The following is a 22,798-nucleotide window of genomic DNA, read 5'->3' on the forward strand; positions in this document are numbered from 1 at the left end:
AGTCAAACTGGTAGAGGGTTGGAGGAAGGAAAGGAAGTTGAGGAAGAATGAAAATGGACAACACAAATAGAACCTTATGGTGAGTACATAATGTTTTTATCTGATGTTGTCATTTTCATTCATTCTTCAACTGCTGGAACAGTCTCCAGCTACCTAAATCCCAGGAGGACTCTACGGAAGGATATTCCTGGGCACCACTGAGTCAAAGGCTGCTCTTCCCCCAGGGACCACATCTAATTTGCAATAAACAATAGAAGTATGAGAGTTAGTCCAAGTTGCAACTGCACAAATATCATCCAAGAAAGACTTGGATAAAAATGCTGAAGAAGTTGCCATAGACCTGGTAGAATGAGCTTTTAGAGGTTTTGGCAAAGACAAACCCAATTTTTTGCATACAAATGAAACACAATCAGTTAACCACTTGGCTAAGGTTACTTTAGTAACTGATTTGCCCAATTTTGAATCCAAAAAAGAGACAAATGATACGATTTCCTGAAAATATTTGTCCTATGCAGATAAAAATATAAATGTCTGAACATCCAACAGATCCAGCAAATACGCTCCTTTGTTTGTAAAATTTGGAAAGAAAACTGGAAGGTTAATAGTTTGATTAATACTGGATTCTGATACCACCTTAGGAAGGAATAATGGGCTGGTTTGTAAGGATACCCTGTCCTTATGAAAAATCAAGTAAGGAGGTTTAGAAAATAGGACTTGAAGTTCTGAGACTCTTCTAGCAGATCTAATGGCAGTCTTCCAGGTTAAAAATTTTAATTCACACTTGGCTGACAGTTCAAAGGGAGGTTAGGTCAAAGATTGCAAAACCAAATTCAAATCCCACGGAGGAGTAGGATCTTTGAAAGGGGGTCTAAGAAGAAAGGATCCCCTCATAAACACAGAACAAAGTTTGGAAGAAGCTAAAGAGGAACTGTTTGCTCCAATGTGAAAAGTAGAAATGGCAGCCAGTTGTACTTTTATAGCTGAAGAATAAGCACTTTCATTAAAAACTGTAGCTAAAAATTCAGGAACTTTAGTTACTGGCACTAAAAAAGAGTCAATGTCATTCTGCTGCGCCCAAATAGCAAACCTTTTCCATTTACTTCTGTAAATTTTTCTAGCTGCATCTTTATGGGAGGATAAAAGAATGTGGTAGACTGGGGAAGAGAGCCTGTCTTGCTATCAATGGAGGTGACGTGTGGTTAATTTTAGGCCTAAGATGTCTGGGTGTATCATGTCTGTCAGATGAGGTAGAAGATCGGGAAATGGATCCAGAATCCATGGCGGGTGAAGCAGATAAGGCCAAAGAAAGGGGAACCAAATCTGACAAGGCCAACAAGGAGCAATGAGGATGACTGTGCTCTTCAATCGAGATGCTTTCTGAAGGAATGTGAATTAGAGGTACTGGGGGAAAGACGTAGAGATTGGGGGGGGGGGCAGTCATGGAGAAGAGCATCTGTCAGTGATTGCCCCAGTGGGGTAACCAGGGTAAAGAACCTGTTGCACTTATTGACTGGAGATGCAAAGAGATTGCAGCAAGGTCGGTCCCATAGATGGAATATCTTTTCTGCCACTTTCATGTTGAGTGACCACTCGTGAGGCCTTAGAATGGACCTGCTTAATTTGCCTGCTATCACAATGGATTTCCCTGGAAGGTGCACGGCTATCAGAAATCGAATGGATGAGATCACCCATTGTCACAGTCTCAAAGCTTCTTGACAAAGGGGATAACATTTGGTTCCTCCTTGTTTACTGATGTACCAGATCACTGACATATTGTCCTTATGAATCGCAATGGTCCCTGAGGGGAGTGTGTCTTGGAAGGCCTGCAACACTAGGAGGACTGCTCTCATTTATAGGACACTGATATGCATCGTGGCCTCTTCAGGGTACCATGTGGTTTGGACTGTCTTTCCCAAGAAGCGCTCCCCCCAACCTGATCTGGGAAGCATCTGTGGTAAATATGATCTTGGGTTGAGGGAAAGTGAAGGGGCAACCTTGCATTATCTGATCAGAGAAAATCCACCAAAGGAGGTAATTTTTGCATGCCTACATTACCTTGATTTGGGTGGATAAAGGCTGATGAAGAATATACCACTGAGTCACTAGGGTCCACTGAAGAATTCTCATGTGGTACCTTGTTAATGGAACCAAATCGATCGCAGCAGACATTAACCCCAGTGTTTAAAGGATCAATCAAGCTGACAGAGAGGAATTCAGAATGACCTTCTTGACCTGTATTCGTACGGTCTGTACCCTTGATAAAGGAAAGGAGGCTGACAAGGATACTGTGTTGAGCAAAGCTCTGATAAACTATAATAAATGAGTTGGCTCTCATTAAGATTTGTTGTCATTTATAGTAATCCCCAAGTCACAGCATAACTGGAGTACATAATCGCTTGCTTTGATCAGATAATGCCTAGTTGGAACGGTAGCCAGTCGTTCAAGTAAGGAAACACCCAAATCCCTGCAGTGTCAAGTAAGCTACCACTACTGCCATGTATTTGGTGAACACCATGGCAGCTATCGTAATTTCAAGGGGCAGAGCTCTGAAGTGGTAATGCTGGCTCCCAGCTGGAAGCATAGGTATCTTCTGGAAAGTCTATTAATTTTTATATGACAGTACACATCCTGAAGATCTACTGAGCACATCCAGTCATGCTTGTGCAGAAAGGCAGAATGGACTAAACTGTGACCATCCGGATCTTGGTGTATGGATCTGACTTGTTCAGTCTGCTGAGATGCAAAACTGGTCTCCTCTGTTTTCTTTGGCACTAAAAAAGAATCTTGAGTAAGTTCCAGACTCTTTCTGATCTGGGGATCTATTGGATGACTCTGTCTAGCAGCTTTTTTGTTTCTAGTGTTGCTGCTTCTTTCCTCTGACTGGGTGGAACTTTGGAAATTCTGTTTACTGTTAAAGGAGGGAGGGTTGGGAAAAGTGAATTATATAATCTATGGAAATACCTATGGAAATAATCCTCTGCAACCAAGAATCTTTTGTAATCTCTAGCCAGGCTCTTTGGTGCAGGCATAAACAACCACCGACTGTCTCCAGAGGTGGACAATCGGGCCTCCTTTCAGGAGCGCTGGTTGGATCTGTCAGAGAACTTGTCTCTAGACCCTTGATTTTGCAGGCCTCCTCCGCCACACAGGCGGCATCTTCCATTAAGAGTCCCTCCCTCTGCCCCTGGGGGAGTTATCTCCGCAATGATCTTGCAAAAGACCCTAGGACTTTCTGAACCATATTTTTTGACTATCTCTTTAATTCCTGCAAAAGGTTCTTTATAGAGTCGAAAAATGTACACCCACGCCACACAGGGTCTTACCATCCTGCTTATACCTGGATAATGTGTCTTTACCCTTGGCCCAAATAAAGAACTTCCATCAAAGGCAACAGTGACAAAGAAAGACTTGAAGGTCTGAGCGAAATCGCAAGAACATCCATGCATGTCTCTTAATGGAAATTCCTGAACCTGACACCCTTAAGGTACCTTCAGCTGGATGTGAGATAAGCCTCATGGACAAATTTGAAATGGACTATATTGTAATTAACTGTGAGGCAACTGAGCTCTCTGCTTCAGAAGTAATGATCCCAGGATGAGATATACTGTGTACTTACAAAAACTTCCCACCACTGTTCTATTATCTGTATTTCCTTGCATATATTATAAGTATTATGCCTCATATGTATTACACTGTATTCTCAGCTTGATGTACCTAATCACACTGCTTTGTGTATATTTGTAATTTACTTGTTTATTTGTCATTGGAGTTTTTCTCCTCGGGTCTCCACTGAAAACAGGCTCTTCTTGGCCTGGCGGACTTCCCCGGTCATCAAACTGAAATAAATGAATAAATAAATCCCTCTGGGGTCTGGTGAAGTGTGCCAAATAATTCAGCGATCGAAGTGCAAAGGTCACTGAAGCATATACACGCTTCCCGAATCTGTCCCGTGCCCTCGACTCCCTGTTAGGGGGATGAACAGAGGAACGCTCCTCTGCAAGCTCCTTAAGTTTGCCTCTACGACCATGGCATCAACTGGTACTCCTTTGCTCCAAAATTCCCTGTCCTTGGGTGGTGCTAGTATCCTGTCTAGTGTCTTGGGGATCGGCTCAACTGAATCAGGTTCCTTTTACACCCATCAAGAGATCAAATCAATGAGCTCATTGGAGGGTGGGGTCACCCAGGAGGTAGGTGGGCCAGCCCGAAAAGCCTCCAGGAATACTGAATACTTTGGGAAGGGTTGTAGGTTGACCAACCACCCCTTTGCTTGAGAATTTCTAATATATCTCCAAACGAGATGTTAGGTGGTAATCTTGGGGACCCTTCCCTCTCAACAAAAAAAAAGACTCCTCCATAACAAACTCTTGAGGAGAATCTAAGTGCCTCCTTTTGCACTTTCTCTTCCTACAGGCTTCTTCAGCAGGATGTTCTGGAGAAGTATTGGAAGATATTAATACACCCTAAGGGGTATCCTGGAGACTTTGAGCTGCCTGTCCCTGTGAAGCAGAAAATTGAGGGTCAAGATGTAAAGACAGCTGGGTCTGGAAAGTAGGAGCCACAAAGGGTGGACACATCCTTTCTCTTTGAACAGAGAAAACTCTCTCCACTAGCAGAATGCCTCAGAAAGAAAGAAACAGAAGGCTCCAATAAAATATGCTTCCAAACCGTTGGATCCTTTCAATCTAAAGGCAAACCACTCAGAGCAGGGGTCAGACTCAAGCTGTCCAGGGTCAAGGCTCCAAGTGGCAGAGAAGGCTCCAGCAATCTTGTTGTCTAACTCCCACACCTTTGATCTGGTGCTGACACTATGGATCTGTGAGTCATCCACCCTAGACATACTCTGAGTTGGTCCACTCAGAGAATGTATCAGTGTAGAAAATACAATAATCTTTGGACCCGATAAAGCCGGCTCTAGTATTCTCATATCCAACTGCTCCGAAACTAAAGGTACGATTGGAGAAGGAGACAAAATAGATGGGGTAGGAATCATGAAGTACTCCGGACCTGATGGTGTAGGAGCCGAGAGAACTCCCATTTAAATTTGTGTCAACAGAAATTTCCTCATCATCCTACCCACATCTGCTTTGGTCAGACTTCTGCAGGATTAAGAAGAGGAAGCAACAGATGAGGCCCTAAACTGGTGGCATCTTTCCAGGAAAGGAGATGGAAGAAGGGAAGATATCGGATCCAGAGTCTGAGGAGACAGAATCAAAGGTGACATATCCTTGTGCTTTTTCAGATCTGGGGTGACTTGTTTTTTGTGTCACAGATTTTCTATCCAAAGTAGTCAGACCAGACAACTTTGTCTTCAGATCCAAAGAGATCAGATCCAATTGTTTAGATATTTTTAGAGGCAGTTCAGAACTCAGAGTTGAACTTGGAGCAGAAGAACCTGAAGGATGCTTTTTAGCCTCTTTTGTACCACCTTCTTAGGGGTCTGAGCCCCAGATGCTATATCAGAGGATGCTGAGGGTTGTAATCCTCTTAAAATCAGTTTATTCCTACTATCAATAAGGGCCTTAGGATTAAAGGCCTTAAATATCTCGTATGCAGAATCTAAATCGGCTAGCCTAAACAATAAACACACAGATCATGTTCATCAGACAAAGGAATCTTATGGCCATAGGCTTTGCATTTTTTAGGTTTCTCAGCCATATCTATCAATCTAACAATACTAAGACAATATAAGAAAAAGAATAATTTTTTTTTTTTGGGGGGGGGATTACCAGCAATGGTAATTTAAAGAACTACCTGAAAGGTATCAGGGAAAGTAAAAGAAAAGGAAAATTCCAACTGTAGTATTATACACTAAAAAGTGAGTCAGGACAAGACAGGACTCAATAAATAAAAATGGACAGATAAAAAAAAGTTCTACTTTTATTCACAATAACGATCAGCAACTACATTAATACACTATGGTGGTAAACGAGAGGTATGGTAGAGGACTAGTGCATTCGTGAATTACAGGTAAAGGAGGAGCCCGAGTGTTTCAGTGTTCCACAAGCTGGAAAAAGTGGCCCAGTCAGATTACAGAGTTTTGATCCGAACCCAATAGTTGAGGAATTAATGAAAATGACATTGGACCACAAATTAAAATGCTTGTAAGAGAAGAAAGTTGTGCTGAAGTTTAACCCAAAGGGTACACTGAACCAAAGACAGTAAATGTAAATTGCCAGTTATCAAGCCCACAACTATGGTTACAGCCATATTTGAATGCTGAAATGAGACAAAACGAAACAGCTGTGTGGCTCTTTTCTAAGAACATTCTGTAGCTGAAGAAACATTTTATCTTTCAGCTGCTTTATTCTATAAAGACTACAGTAATAACTTGCACTGTGTTTAAGGACTGTTACTACCCTAAAAGAACAGGTGGCAGAAACTATTTGTTGCTCTAACAAATACATAATATGTATACGTTATAGTGTGTGGTGTGTGTGTGCGTGCGTGCATTTACACACACACACACACACATATATATATATATATATATATATGTATGTATGTGTATATATATATATATATATATATATATATATATATATATATATATATATGATTATATAATAAATGGTCAACATTAAATGATCAATACACAAAGCACTAACCAAAATATGCAGACAATTCATTATACTGACCAGCACCTTAGCTAGGGTGGGGAGAGAGGGCAATTGCCCTGGGCACAAAGAGTTAGGGGAGTAACAGTCACATCCTAATCAGTCTTTAGTGCAATACTGGCATTTACAGTCTGAAGTGAAGTGCTATAGCACTCCATGAAGGCCATAAACTGTTGCAGCAGGTTGCTATATAAGAGTTTTTTTTGTTGTTGTTAAATATAAAGTCCAATCCCTGAACTTCAGAAATGAAGCATTTTAGCACTCTGAACTGTGGACTGTAGCAGCTGTTTACTATAAATGCTACCCAACTTCTGCTCTAACTCCATCAAGAACATACTTGCACACAAACTCCCAGTCCTACAAAAAACTTTTACTGATGTCATACATACTAGCTGTCTCTCAAACAACTGATCGCACAAATGTCTCAACAGCTCACTACCAAGTAAAATGCAACCGCATATATATACATATATATATATATATCTACACGCTTATGTATACATACATGTGTGTATATGTGTATTCATTAATGAGCATGTGTGCATAACTATGAGTGTCGTTCACACCATCAAATAGTCTGTTGACTGACAGAGTGATTGTGAAATGCAGTTGACAGTTTATCAAGACTTTAATATTTCAGATAAATGGAACATCAAATGCTTGCAGGTAAGGTAAGCGAAGGGTTGGAGAAGTGGGGAACTAATGCCAAAACCTATAGATATTCTGAAAGCACAGGCATTCAAGGTAGAAATATTTGTACAAGTGCAGGTGGCTTACAGTTAGAAAAGGGTTACATGAAGGCATAGCTGTAATGCAGTGTGTGTGTGTGTGTGTGTGTGTGTGTGTGTGTGTGTGTGTGTGTGTGTGTGTGTGTGTGTGTGTGTGTGTTTTGGTGTGCATGTTTTTATGTGTCCGAGCTGACTTGTTCACTTATGGTGTTACGGAAAGTTTTTTTAAAAGGTAAGGTGCAAGGTTAGGGACACAGGCAAGGTAAAGTTTAAGAGGTTAGCAGGTATCAGTAAGGTGGTACAGGGTGACCAAATTTAAACATTTTTCTGTATAAATATTACCCTGTGGAACATATGTATAAATAGTTGTTTTTTGTGTTGCATTAACCAAAGTAAGTTAAGAACAGGGTCCTCAGTAAGCACGTGATATGACAGAAGAACACCGTATTAAACAAGTTTTGAGCATTAAAATACCCAGTGGAGATCACTTCTGTCTACTGTCAAGAGGAAATTTCCTCCCACGTTTCTTTTGATGGCAAACAATTCATAACAATCTATGGCAGAAGAGAAGCTTGAAAGACACTTTCATATCTGACAAGCCATAACCAGTGGCTGGAGGCGCTTACAAAGTCTAGTTAGTTATAAAGAACTGCAAAAAATACTACTGTTAAGGTAAAGTACCTTTAACATGAGTAGCACTTTTGAGTAGCTGTAAAATTCAGTGGTATCTTTAAAGCTGTCACTCAACACTGCTAAGACAGCTTTATAATCTTATTCTTAGGAAACGTGCACAGGGGAGGAAAAGCTACACATGCCAGGCAATTCTCACCCTTGTAGGCAGGAATTCTAACTCTGCAGTGCAATTATTTGTTGCTCATATAAACATCATGTGTGGCACAGCATGCTAAATGGTGAAAACACAGGCATGTTAAAGTTATCTCAAGAGCACGTATAACTGTATGTAGCTGGTGCCTTGACATCACATATCTTAAGAAAGAAGTACAAAACATACAGTATAGAGAAAGAGAAGCAGATTCAGGCAAGTCTACCCTTTTTAAAAGCAACACAGGCTAAAAAGGAGGATGATTACCTGAAAGCTCACGATTGTAGTAGTCTCCTGACAGCTTAAAATGAGCTTTTCCATCTGGGTTGGTTCCAATACGCTGGAAGAAATTCAGACCTAGGAGAAGAGGAATAACAACTCATTATCTAACTAAACCTGTTCAAATGGTCAGAATATATTAGGTTAATCTTACAAAAACTGGCAGACAGCGGAAAATCATACTTACAATAAAACAATAAAACTCTTTAAAATGTAATTCAATTTTAGTACATAAAAAACAGTAAGCACAAGGTTTACATTCTCAACTTCAGTCTTGAAGATGAATGTACTTACTTTTTTAATGTATTAAAATTGGACTGTGTTTTAAAGACTTATTTTATTAGATTAGATTTGTACAAGCAAACAAACTTCAAATTACATATTTTTTTGTTTGTTCATCAAATACTGATAGTTTGGGTATTGTTCACCTACTTGAAAATGTTAATTCTGCAAGTGGTATGTCACAATCCAAGCAGTCATCAATGAAACAGATGCAGACAGTCTCAGCTTTGACCTTAACTCCAGAGACTGGGACAGCAGCTATTGGCCCCTTGGAACCTTTCGATACAGACTGGGAAGCAAGAGGGTCTGCATTTTTAAACAACCATGTTGCTGCCTTGTTCAATTCACCTGTAAAAAAGGATAATGGCATAAGCAAACAAGTTCAGAACCAAAAACACTATTTCCTTTACAAAGCAGCCTAAGTTTCTTTGTGCAGCTCAGTATCAATAAACACAAAAGTCTAAACTAAAACTGTGACTAAACCCTGAATCACTACAGTCACATCACACAGTTAACCAACATTTTCTCTTTCACTATTTGGTATATGTACTGTGATGATGTGAGGTATTGCCAGCTATGCGAGAGAAGCAGGGCAGTGCATGTGTAGCATATTCTAACATAGCTAGCTGGAGTTTTATAAAGAGTTATAAGCCATTTGTGTATCAAACAGGTTTGTAAAGCTGCTTATGTTAAAAATGTACCAACTGTGGGTCCTGCTGGACAGAAAATAAATAATCTGTATGTCAGACTGTATTGTAACTGTTGAAATGAATATACTGTCACACAGGCTACTGGAAGAGAAGACATTAATCTCATTCCAGCTAATTTTGAAAAAATACTTTGAAATTAAATTACCTGGTTTAAGCCATGAAGATTGTATCTTACAATTCTGATTGTAGCCAGAGACAAAATGTCTGTGAAAACCAGGACTAGGAATCCTACTGTATTGTCCTCAGGGGTGAACTAATTGCTACTCTGGAAGGGTGGAAGTTCTGAAATGGTTTTATAGCTTCCAGATGCTATAACACATCTCAGTAAAGCTCTATCTGTGTGTATGATAACACATATCTGCTAAATTCTGGTTCAGTTTTTAGCAAAGGGGCAGTGTGGGAAAGTACAGTTGTGTACACTTACCATAAATGTAGATGTTCGAGTGTGTTCACCGCTGCAGTCATCACACTTTGGTTATCTGCCTGTAGGTAGCCCTCAGTCGGTCCGAATACCAGAGACTTAGTATTTCTGCGTCGGATGCTGTCGCTCCAGGATTGACGTCAGGGATATAAAAACAGGCAGCCAACACCAGTACATCAGTTTTTCTTGCACCAAATGTCAGGTGCCCCCCAAATATGGAGCTAAGTTATGGTGGGGAAAACACCACCAGTAAAAAGTAAATACCAGTACCAATACCAAAACCCTAGAAGGGGTGAGTAATAGCCATGGAGAGGAGAAAGAGAGAGACAGAGAGAAACCCAGGGAGCTGGAGGGAGGGAAACCAGGACTGCAACAGTGAATACACTGGAACATCTACATTTATGGTAAGTGTACAGAACTTACTATGTTCTTCGTGTTTCACTGTTGCAGTCATCACAATTCGGTGGATTTCCAAAGTTGAAGAAGGGTGGAGGGAGGACTGTAGAAAAACCTGCCCTAGATTTGGAAAAGATAGGCAGGTGGTAATGCTTGGTAAAGGTGTGTACAGAACTCCGGGTAGCAGCTTCCAGGATGTCCCTGGTAGGGACTCCACTGAGAAATGCTGTAGAGGTACATGTTGCCCTAGTGGAATGTGTTCTGACCCCCTGAGGGGTTGGTTTCCCATGGTGCTTGTAGCAAAAAAGGATGCAGTGTGCTATCCATTTGGAAATGGTTTGTTTTGAAATGGCCTTGCCCTCTGCCCCTGTTGCAAAGCTGACTAGTAACTGGTCAGATTTTCTTACGGATTTAGTCCTATCAAGGTAGAATCTAAGCTGACTGTGCACGTCCAAGGAGTGCAGGATCCTTTCCCCTTTATTTTGAGCATTAGGGAAGAAGGTTGGCAAATGGATGGATTGGTTGAGAGCCACAATGGACACCACTTTATGCATAAAGGAAGGGTTAGTCCTGAGGGAAACTGTCAACATGGAAAATAATGAAGGGTTCCACAGCCATCAGTGCTTGTAGCTCAGACACTCTTCTAGCTGAAGTGATAGCTAGAAGTAAGGCTGTTTATCAAGACATGACTTTTAACTCTGCTGACACAGCAGGTTCAAAGTGGGGAAGTGTGAGCTTTTCCAGTACAAAGTTAAGGTCCCAAGCAAGGGTGGGTGCTCTCCTTGGTGGCCTTAAGATGTTTTCCCCTCTCAGGAACTGTTTAATAAGAGGGTGGGAAAAGAGAGGTGGCTCAGTGTTGTAATGAGCAGAAATGGCTGAGACATGTATCTTAATGGAGGAGAAGGACAGACCTTTGTGGAGTAGATCTGCTAGGTAATCCAGGATCAGAGGCAGGGAGGGCTGAGTTGTGTCCTCTCCTTTAGATTGAATCTATGAGCAGAACCTTTTCCACTTATCAGCATGGGATTTTCTTGTACTGGGTCTTCGGGCTACAAGAATGATGTCCGAGGATTCAAGGAATAAGCTAGGCTGCAAGATTTAGGGTTTGCAGTTGTGGATGAAAAATCTGTCCCTCCTGCTGAGAGAGCAGGGTTGGGTTCTGTTGTAGGTGCCAGGGTGGCACTGGTGTCAGGCTGCGCAGGAGTGGGTACCAGTGCTGGCGTAGCCAGTCTGGGGTAATCAGAATTGCCCTTGGTCTGTCCTGTTTTATCTTGAGTAATACTCTTGTGAGAAGAGGCAGAGGCATAGAATGAGAGATTTACCCACTGTAAAGACAGGGCATCCACTTTCCAGGCTCTGCTGTGAGGATTCCTGGTGCAGAATTTGCTGAGCTGGTGGTTGTAGGGGGAGGCAACAGATCCACCTCTGGGGTCCCCCATTTCTGAATCAGAAGGTTGAAGGTGCTGGGCTCCAATTGCCACTCGTGTGGGTCTAGGAGATTTCTGCTTAGGTCGTCTGCCAGTGAGTTTTGTTTCCCTGACAGGAATAGACCTTGCAGATGGACTTGAATGTCCAAGGCCATTTTCCACAGGGCCATGCCATGGCTAACCTGCAGAGTGGGTAGAAATGGGTTCCCCCTTGCTTGTTGATGTACCACATAACTGTGGTGTTGTCTGTTTTTATTAGCAGTTGTCCTGGAAAGAGTAGGGATCTGAAAGCTGTCACGACACTCTGTACAGCTAACATCTCTTTTTGGTTGATGTGCAGATGAATTTGACTTGGGCTCCAGTGGCCCTGAATATATTTGCCGCCCATGTGTGTCCCCCAGGCATAGTCTGATGCTTCTGTGGTTAGGGTCAGGGCGGCATGGGGTTGAGTAAATGGCAGTCCTTTGTTGTGGTTGCATGCTTCTGCCCACCAAAGGAACTCTGTCCTTAGACAGGGTATGATAGGAATGACAGTTTCCAGGTCCTGAGAATGTTGGCACTAAAGACATTTTAAGTACCACTGAAGTTGCCTCATATGCAGTCTTTCATATGGAATTAGCAGTATACATGAGGCCATGAACCCTAGGGCTTGCAGTATTTTTCTTGCGGATAGCTGGGTTCTGGTGGCCATTTGTTTGAAGTAGTCTGTCAGATAGACTTGTTTTTCTGAAGTGAGGAATGCCATCTGGGAAGCTGTGTCCAAGCTTGCTCCCAGGAATACAATCTTTTGACTGGATACAAGTTTTGATTTCTTTTCGTTGATGGTGTAACCCCAAGGAAGTGAGAAGGTTTTTCACAAATGTCAGGTGCTGCAGCAGCAGTTCCAGACTGTCTGCCTGAATCAGGCAGACCAAATACGGGTAAATTTGGATATTTCCCTTCCTGTGTTATGCAATGGCTGGAGCCAGGCATTTTGTGAATACTCTGGGCACAGTAGATAAGTCAAAGGGAAATGCAGAGAACTGATAATGCATAGATCCTCTCCTGAAACGTGGATACTTCCTGCATGACTCCCTTATGGGGATGTGCAGACAGGCTTCTTTTTAAGTCTAGGGTGACTAACCAGGTATCCTTGGCTAGCATAGGAAGAAGCTGTTGCAGAGTAAGCATTTTGAATTTTGGTACCACCAGGAAGGTATTGAGAATTGAAAGATCCAGGATTGGGTGCGAAGGTCCCTCTTTTCTGGGTACCAGGAAGAGTCTGCAGTAGAATCCTTGACGCCTCTGTTCTACTGGAACTGGCTGAAGAGCTTTGATATTGAGCAGGGAAAGTACTTGGTTCCGAGCCTCTGCCCATTGGTTTGGAGGAAGGTCTGGATACCCGCTTGGAGTTGGCAGTGAGTGGAAACACAATTTGTATCCCTGGGATACAATGTTGAGGACCCACCGGTCCTGAGTGATGGACATCCAGTTTTTTGCATGAAGGGCAAGTTTTCCTCCTAGGGGCACAAGCAATTGGGCAGGGTTGGGGAGTGGAGTAAAGAAGTCATTGTGAGCTTTTTCCGTAAGGAGGTGGCTTACCACTCCCTGCTTTACGGGAGGGGGCACTCCATTGCTTAGATCTCTGCATACCCTGAGACTGTAGTCTAGGTGGTCTGTTGCCCCTGGGTCTGGTTTGAGAAGGCCTGGAGGGGGCTGGAAAGGACCAGTTTTTGGAAGTGCAATGCCTACTGAATCTAGGGGGTTGAACTTGTAAGAATTCGTTAACAGACTATATAGACTTAGCTTTTTCTTCCATCTTTTTAAGAACCTCTTCTGCTTTGGTGCCAAACAAAGAGTCCTTATTCAAAGGAGTGTCTAGTAACCTAGATTTGACATGATCTGGCAAGGTCTGCTCCTTCAGCCAAGCATGTCTTCTCAGTACACAGCCAGTGACTGCTGCCCAGCAAGATGCTTCTAGGGCATCAAGGCCACACTGTAAAGTATGTTTGCTGACTTGGCTTGCAGAGTGCATAAGCTCCTGCAATTCTTTATTTTCTGCACAGTCTGGAAAAGTTGCCACTTTTTGTTTAATAAGTTCCATAATATATTGCTGGTACTTCAGCATGTGAAACTGACAATTCAATGCCCTACTAGCAAGAGTTGCAGATATATATACCTTCTTACTCCATCTGTCCAAAGTCTGGAATCCCTGTCCGAAGGGGTGGGATTCTTGGCTGTAGTAGCCTTGATGCCATTAAGCCCCTGGGAAATGATCTCTGGTTCAGCAGTGGGATTCTTGAAAATAAATTTGTGAGCGTAAGATACTCTGTAGTACCTGTCTGGCTTTCTAGGGGCAGGAAAGTGCCAGGAGTACACTGTATTTCATAAAAACATCATCCACAACATCCAGGACAGGGGATATTGCTAAAGGCCTGTGCTGAGGCAACTCTAGAAATTCTCTGAGTCTCTTTTTGGACTGAGGATAGTCTTGGCATTCCCAGTGGAAATGCTCTCTTAAGGTATGCAAGGATTCACCAAAAGAAAAATCCTCTGGAGGGGAGGCAGAGGAAATGGATTCCTCTGCATCTGAATCCTCATAAGCAGATAGGGGCATGTCTTCATAATCAGAAATCTTAGAGTTATCAGACTCCTGGTCTGTAGAAGCTGAAGGGGACTGGACTCTGTCTCTTAGCAGGGGAAGGCTGACTTCCCCTAATCAATGTAATAAGATCTTCGGCCATTCTAAGCATTTGTTTTTGTGGCCTGGGAGCAGGTGCATGTTCTTTGTTTGGTCATCGGTTTTCTAGGCGTAGTGCGTACTCTGCACCTAAGAAACTCTGTAGTTTTGGTTAAAAATGAAGTTGTCGGTTTGAGTTGAACATCGGTTGAGTGAAGAACTGCCTCAGAAGCCGGTGCCTGCTCAGCGGCTCCGGACCCATCCAAGGTAGAGACATCCACAGGTTCCATAGTCGAAGAAGTCTCACAGCATACCAGCCTCCGAATGGGTCTCGGTAGAGGCCTGCAAATCCATTGAAGCAGGCATCACAGCCTGCGAAAGCACCTCACTGAGTACTGGCGGACTGGTGACTAGCTTAACGGAAGCGTCGTCGGCAGTTTTGGACCTCTGTGGTCTGTCTCTGCCTTTATCCTTACAGTCTTTTTTGTAAAATCGGTAGTCGGATGGCTTACTGAAGCTATTTCAGAATATGGAGATCGAGAGTGAAAGAATTTAGGGACAAAAAGAGCCTGACAACGAATGGTTCGGGCATTAAACAAGGGACAAAACCAACAGCGAGGGACGTTGTGGTCTCTAAAGAGGTGATGCAGTAAGAATGAAAATCTCTGTGAGGTATTTGCTTTCCACAGGGAAGACAATTATTAACTTTTTCTGACATCGGTTAGAGCAAGAAAAAAAGGATCCCCAATGGGGTACCTAGCTTTAGAAGACTTCAGGAATATTCAATTCGTTAAATGAAAAATGAGGTAGTGGCCGACCTGCACTTGTGAAATGCTTTTGCTTTGGGCTCCTCAGCAAGAAAAACTGATGTAATGGCGTTGGCTGCCTGTTTTTATACCCCTGATGACCTGACATCAATCCGGGAGCAACAGCATCCGACACAGAAATACTAATTCTCTGGTATTCAGGCCGAATGAGGGCTACCTGCAGGCAGATAACCCAAGTGTGATGACTGCAACAGTGAAACACGAAGAACATCCAGAATCAGATGACCAGATGTATGTAATGTCATTCTGTAATCCAGCACTGAAATGATGTTTTAATACAAGATGAGACAGAAGTCTCAGAACAGTCTGTTTTTGAAACCTGGCCAAGAAGGAAGACTTCTTGCCCACTTCATCTTGCCTTGCTTTACTACGTAACCAGAGAATAGTAATTCTTTAGATCTGTCAGGAAAATATACTGAGATTAGTTAAGTACTGTTTTTCTGTATTTGTGTGAACCTACCCTCTGTGTTCATTTTAATATTTCCTGTGGCTGAAACACTGGTGTTTACTGTAAATAGATATTTAACACTTTCTTGTTCTTTTATTACTTACTATTAAATATATTTAAACCTTTCACTGTGGTTGGTCTCAGAGAATATTTTAACCTTTGAGAGTACTTGTATCTATTTGGTGACACTGTGGTTGCTCCTGAAAGCCTTGCTGCAATGGTCAGACACTACCATTTGTATTAGTATTAATTTTACTCAACGTAATTAGGTACCCTTGTAAGAGCCTTAGAGTAGCTGTCTTTGGAGTGTTCTGGTGGCAGTACCTACTTTATAGTTTGGGCAGAGGGGGCACAGCTAGTAAATCTGTGCCAGTCTTTCACAGGTGTGTGTGTGTGTGTGTGTGTGTGTGTGTGTGTGTGTGTGTGTGTGTGTGTGTGTGTGTGTGTGTGTGTGTGTGTGTGTTAAAATCAAATCTCAAAGAGTGTATATTTCAGTTACTTGGAGCAGGGACACAGAGAACTGGTTTCACAGACAGGGTGGTGGAAGACTTGGCTTGGAACACTCGGCTGAGAACTCAACTCTACAGCTGTGACAGTGGGGAGTCTTACTGGGGGGTCTGGAGAGAGACAGACAGAAACCCAGCCCCCACACTGAGTGTGTTCCCTGTGTTCTCTTAAGGGAAATTGTGCTTGGTGCAGACAGTTGCATCTGGAAATACTGTGTGCATCTATTTTTGCTTCAAAGTGAGCATTCCCCCACTGGTGTCCATGGTGAGGACTGAGGTTCCTTTATCACTGTCCCAGAAAAGGGGCTTCATATGTACTATGATGTCAAATGCTTTGAAAGAAAAGCTGCATAAGGAATTCACATTATGAAAAGGATTACAGTGCTGTCACTGGGTCATAACTACTCTGCTAGCAGTTTTAGAAATAGATGCCAAGGGAAGAATGGCTTGTGATTTGAGACCCAGCCATAGTTGTCAATTCAGTTTTCACAGCAGTTTCCATGAAAATAACCTTAACACTGAACTGAAATGGTATAAAACTGAAATACACTATCTTCTGACAAGAAATATCCAAGCAACAAATAGCTTCTAGACAGATAAGGCCAGCAAATCATAAGCAGTCTGACTATAAATCTGCATAAATCGTGTACAAAGAAAGTGACAAGGCCAACTCTCTTTAGAAGGCAAATAAAAAAGTACAATTGTGTAAGTAAACTTACCATAACAGTAGATGTTTGAATGATCACTGCTGCAGTAGTCTTAGCTATATGGGTTACACCCTACCAAGGATACAACAGTTAACCAGCTTCCAAAGCTTCAAGGTACCTTCCATATGCCCCAACTGTCTGGCAGCTCGAGCAGAATGGACTAAAAGACAAGTTTGGGCACCAAGCCCTTCAGAGATTTCCTGTCAACAAATAAAGTGAGGCTGAGGCCTGAAAGGACAATGCTAGGAAGATCAAAAAATAAATAACCACACCCTGGCATAAACACACCAAAAAACAAGGGGGCTGGAGGGACAGATGAAGAAGGTACTGTAGCAGTGATCATTCAAACATCTATTGTTATAGTAAATTTTCTTACACAGCTATACTATGTTCACCATATTGATCACTGCTGCACTAGCCTTAGCTATATGGTTAGACTACCTTTGCTTACTACATTTTTGGAGGTGAAAGGAAAAGACCTCTGGCGTCCCTAGAGAACATACCTCTCAACTGTACAGATTTGTACAGAATGTCCAGATTTGTGCCTCATTTGTGGCACGTTTTCATAAAATATGGTTTTCTGACAAATTACTGGCAAGTCATACAAGACAGAAGACAGAAAATAACGACAGACATTTGAATATCAGACTTCATACCCTTCAGAAATTTCATGCTAAAGCAATACCTGTTATTCTATCAACTTTCTAAGTTTGTAAGAACAATATTTAACAATTGTCCCTATTTTTGGACCTTCGTCCTATTATTTATGACTTTGTCCAGCTTTCTTGTGCTAAGAGGTTGATAGGTATGTTGGAGAATGGTTCTAGCAAAGCCTGATCTAGACCTATAGAAGGAATCAAGCTTATAGTATTCTGTAAAAGTATGTACAGAGGACCAAGTTGCAGCTTCTTTAATACTTCTATAAACCAACCCTTTCCAAAAAGCCATAAATTAAGCCAAGGCCCTGGTACAGTACGTCTTGATCCTGCCTAAAATGTTGTGAATGAGTATAACAAAAGGTAACAGCCTTGACAACCATTTGGAAATAGTCTGTTTTGACACAAGTTGTCCCTTCTTTTTATCCTCACAAGAAACAAACAACTGATTCAAGGATCTGAAAGATTTAGTTTGTCAAGATGTACTCCATTTGTCTGTGGACATGCAAAATATAGAGTATCCTTTCATCCTACCACTTTAGGCATAAAAGAAGGATTAGTTCTCTAAAAACCCTGTCCCTGTGAAAAATGAGATAGGGTTGACTCACCATAACAGCTTGCAACTCAAGATTCCCTTCTTGCACAGGTCAGAGCAATCAGCAGAAATGTTTTCCATGTTTAGTACCTCAAGTCAGCCAGGTTAGCTGGTTCAAAATTAATATCCCAAGGATATAAGAATGCACTGAAATAGAAACATCCATGGGCAGACATGTTGAAATGGCAAAAAACTGAACTTTGAAAAAGGAGTAAGAAAGGCCATAACATAGTAACTCCCACAAATACTGTAAAACCAGATAACAACTAACCCTGAATGGGTAGTAGTTACACTGTAGGCACGAATTAGAAAACATTTTCCATTTAGTAATATATGACTTTCTAGTAGCAGGCTTTCTTACCTCCAGTTAGTATCTGTTGCATATCCTCAGTAAACAGATACCTAAAAGGAATTAAGACCCTATCATCCAGTCTGTCAAATGAAGTAGATCCAAAAGAATGAACAACCACAGTTGCCAGAGCAAGTAGGGGGTTATCACAGTGATCTTGGGGGAATTCCTTCTGAATCTTCAGAAGTACCGCAGATACTAGTGGAAAGGATGAAAAAGCATAGAGAACCATTCCTGTTCAAGGAAAAGAAAAGGTATCGGTCTTCTAGGCCTTCTTACATGGAGTCATGGAGCAGAATCTTGCCTACTGACTTTTCAGAGAGGAGGTAAAGAGGTAGGCTTAAGGAACTCTCCACAGATGGATCAAATTTTGTAAGACCCCCCCCTTTATATTTATATGCTTGTGTCTGTGCTTGGTGTCCCACAAACCTTGCACTTTTATCCCTTATGAAACTGCTCCCTAAGAAAAGTCTGAGGCATCTGTGGCTACTTTAAAAAATGTAGGGAGAAGGGATACCTTGGTTCAGGGATATCTGCTGTCTCCACCAAGTGATTTCCCTTCAGACAAACCCCAGCACTGGGATCTGAAAAGACAAGAGGTGTGAGGCGTTGGTATTGGGACCAAAGAGACTTCAGATACCATTGTACCTTTTTCCATGTGGTGTCTTCCCAGGGGTATCATGAGACCCAAAATCCTGAGTTATTCCCTCGCAGAAATAGATCTATATTTAGATCTATGTTTTCCTGAGGAAGAAAAGCTTGCTGACATCCCAGAAACACAACCTTGTGAAAAGGAGTCAAGAAAGACGTTTAAATGTTCTGTTGGAATCCCAGCTTGTGTAAGAGATCTCTCACCCAAGACAGAGATTCCTAACACTTTGAAAAAGACTCTGCAATGATAAACAAGTTGTCTAAATATGGAAAAATGTGGATACCATGTAGCCTACAATGAGCTATAGCCGGAGCTAGACACTTTGTGAACACTCTTGGTGCAGTGGATAGTCTAAAGGAAGGCAAAGAACTGAATAACATGATCAAGACACACAAAACCTTAAGAAACATCGGAAGTCTGGATAATCAGGAATGCAATGATAAGCACCTTTAAAATCTAATATTAAAAGAAACTTGAATGAGAAAGAAGAGATATCATTTTGAATTTGGGCACTATTACAAACAGGTTTAGAAAATAATTTCCAGAACTTGTCTCCAAACATTTTCTTTCTTAGGTACTAAAACATCCTTGAATAAACCCCCTTTCCTTCCTGAGAAGGAGGAACAAATTCTATCAATCCCTGGGACAGCATATGATGAAAAACAGATGGAAACAAGAGAGTCTGGTCTGTAAGATGAGGAATTATCCCCTGGAAAGGAGGAATTTCCTCCCACTGTCATCTGTAACCTTGATGAATGATCTTTAGAGCACCATTTGTCTGAAACTATATGTTGCGAAACAGAAAAGTGGAGATTCAGACTTTCTGAAAGAAAAAAGGAGGTGCCAGTGTATGAGTGGGGAACACAGTCTCTTAAATAGTCATTCTGACTTACTGGACTTTCCTTGGCTTCTGAAATTTCCAGAATTCCTCTTGGAACCTCCTTGCCATTTCTTCTTAAACGTCTGTTTACCTGTATTTTGTTGAGATTATTTGTTTTGTTTCTTACCAAAAATTGGATAAGGAGTTACAGAAGCTCTTGGAAAACTTGGAACATCAGGACTGATGAATCTTAGAGATTCAGTGCATCAGCTTACCCCTTTCTTCACACTTTTTAACATATCTGCAGCAGAGACCAAAAACAAAATCTCCATCCAATGGAGAATTTAAAGCTCTTATTTTTAAAATAACTTGGGAGGTTCTGAGAATGCAGCCATGCAAACCTCCTTAAAACAGTACCAGTGGCCACAGCCCTTGAAGAAGTAACAAGAGTATACACACACTGCACACAAGCAGTGTCTTGAACACAGACTATTCCTCACAAGAAGAAACTGCAGATAAAACATTCCTCACACTTTCACAATTAGTCAGAACAAACCTTAACATATTAGCCCGACCATTCAAAATTCTGAAAATCAAGGATGCATTAGAATTAACTTTCCCATACTTACTAATAATCTGCCCATCCTTATCAAAAATAACAGGATTAGAATTAACTATCCAGCAGCAGAAGGATTAACTAAAGCTGTAGCTGCTGGATCAGGTCTGAAAAGGGTTTATAAAAACTTAAAAGACTGAAGACCTTTACATAACCTATCTGCCTTTTTTAGGGGCAGCTGTCTGACAGTCAGCAAAATTGTTGGAGGTAACACACACGTCATCCAGAACTGACAGAACTAGAGAAATGGGTGCAGGTTCTGTAAAAAATCTTCTGTATTACAGTATTTTCTGAGGAACTGAGAACCCTCGGTGTTCTCCCACTGAAAACACTAGGATATGCTAGAAACAGTATCAGAGAAAGAGAACCCCCACAGGAACAGTCAGAAACTGAGCTCTCGAGTCTTGAATCAGAAATTTGAGGAGAAACCCCTGTATCCTTTCCTTCGTCCTCCTGCCCAGATTCAGACTCTTGAATCTCTTAAGGAAAGGAAGTATCTCTCTCTCTTTTACCAGAAACTACTCGACAAGAAGGATCAATAGCATGAATGAAAACCTGAGCCTAACCCAGAAAACTACTCCTGTCCAAGGAAATTTGAAGGGATGGGCACAACAGTCTGACAAAATAGGGAATCCTTCTCTGTTCCCTCTCAAAGGACCAACAAGACTCTCTCTCCCCCTCGGAAATTAGTATGAATGAAAAAATGTCAGGAAATGAAGCTTTCATGTGGAACTGTTTAAAAAAATTAAAACTTGAAGGAAGAGCATGGAGACAGTATCGTAAGTTCTCTGCCTTCTCAGAAAAAAATACACGAAGTAGACTGTATTAAGAATCTAGACTGGGTATTCCACAGCATGAACTATTCAATCAATGATTCAAATAGCTGAGGCCTGTTCTGGTGAAGATGGCAATGAAGAAGCAGCAAAAGGAGATGCACCTCAGTCAAATGTGGTGGGGTGGGGGTGGGGGGTTAAAAGTTGTTAACATCAGAGTTTTTAGGGAAAACGATTACTCATTGCAAAGCACGCAACTAAGACGTAAATTCATCCCACCAGGCAGAGAATGTTGACAGGCTGGAATGAAATTCGAGTTGCTATATTTTTTTTCGTGGGAGGTTAAAGGCATTCATGGAATCAGGGCAGGTGTTGGAGGTGTAATACAAAAAAAAAAGTTTGACCAACAGAAAACAAATCAGCAACCCAACAGAGATCTGTGTTTTTTTTTTTCAGATATCCACCAGCAAATGAGGACAGACAGAGATATAACCAAGTGAAACCACTACCACTACTTCAAAGAAAAATGTATGACAGAAGCCCAGAGATTGACCAGAAGAATAAGGAAAAACTTGTATTTGCACCAGGTGCCGGTGCTGATAAGTACTGAATATCAGAAAGGACTCAAGGAGATGAAAGACAATATGAACTTTTTTAAAGTAGGAGTACTACAAGGTATTAATTTCATTGTATAAGTATTTGGAATGTTGAGGCTGAAAAGTTTGAACTATGCTAACTGTTAAACTAGTAAGAGAATTCAAAATATCGGTCTCACTCTGTGTTTAAGATGCAGAGAAAAAAGTGGAAAACAACTACAAGAGAAACAGTTTTCTGATCTAATGTGTAGGTTATCTTTGTAAATATATAACATAAAATTGAGTACATTAAGTTCTGTAACAGTCCTACATCTGGAGGAAAGGTGCTTCAAAGTCCTTGTTACATAAATTAAGCATAGAACAGTAAGTAATTTGGTAAATGTATAACAAGCCAATAGTCAGACTGCATACAGGATAGAAAAATGCAAACTGATGAATAAAATTAAACAGTGTGCACTACAGCAGCTGCTAGCATGTATTTGTTTCTATGTACTGAATACCTCAAATGGAAAATATCAAAGAATTAGCAACATTTTATGTAAATATAGAGACAGACTACTACATGGACATTTTCATGAGGGGTCTGGTTTTCTAATCTAAGAAGCTTAAAAATTAGAGGAAGTTAAGAAGCTATGATAAATGGTAATCTTGGAGGGTTATCTATCAGATGCTCTTGAGAAAAACAGGCATCAATCAGAAATTGATTTGAAAGTGTGTCCTAAGTGACCTTTTCAGTGCCTTTTTTGAGACAAAGATAATTCAAGTTCAAAAAGGCTATGGCATGGAACTTACTGAGAAGGGTAACTAAAACTTAAAAAAATAGAGGGAAATTATTAGTTTTAAAATGCCCCAGTGGCTATGGTATGAGAAAATGTTGAATAAAAAGTTACCAATATCAGTTTATTGGCTGAAGG

At 41.3% G+C, this 22,798-nt stretch overlaps 1 protein-coding gene across 1 annotated transcript in view; it reads right to left on the reverse strand.

Annotated features, from left to right (window-relative positions):
- Window positions 1–22,798, reverse strand: part of VPS13D (vacuolar protein sorting 13 homolog D) — a 3,321,573-nt gene that overhangs the window by 1,503,223 nt on the left and 1,795,552 nt on the right. Inside the window, exons 36-37 of the mRNA XM_044060428.1 lie at window positions 8,877–9,074; window positions 8,433–8,522 (exon numbers count right to left, since the gene is read on the reverse strand). Of these exons, the coding sequence (XP_043916363.1) occupies window positions 8,433–8,522; window positions 8,877–9,074 (288 nt within the window). The remainder of the gene's footprint in view (window positions 1–8,432; window positions 8,523–8,876; window positions 9,075–22,798) is intronic.

The sequence above is a fragment of the Protopterus annectens genome, chromosome 2.part0 (assembly GCF_019279795.1).
Source record: "Protopterus annectens isolate FY-2018-M chromosome 2.part0, PAN1.0, whole genome shotgun sequence".
In the NCBI taxonomy this organism is placed as follows: Eukaryota; Metazoa; Chordata; order Ceratodontiformes; family Protopteridae; genus Protopterus; species Protopterus annectens.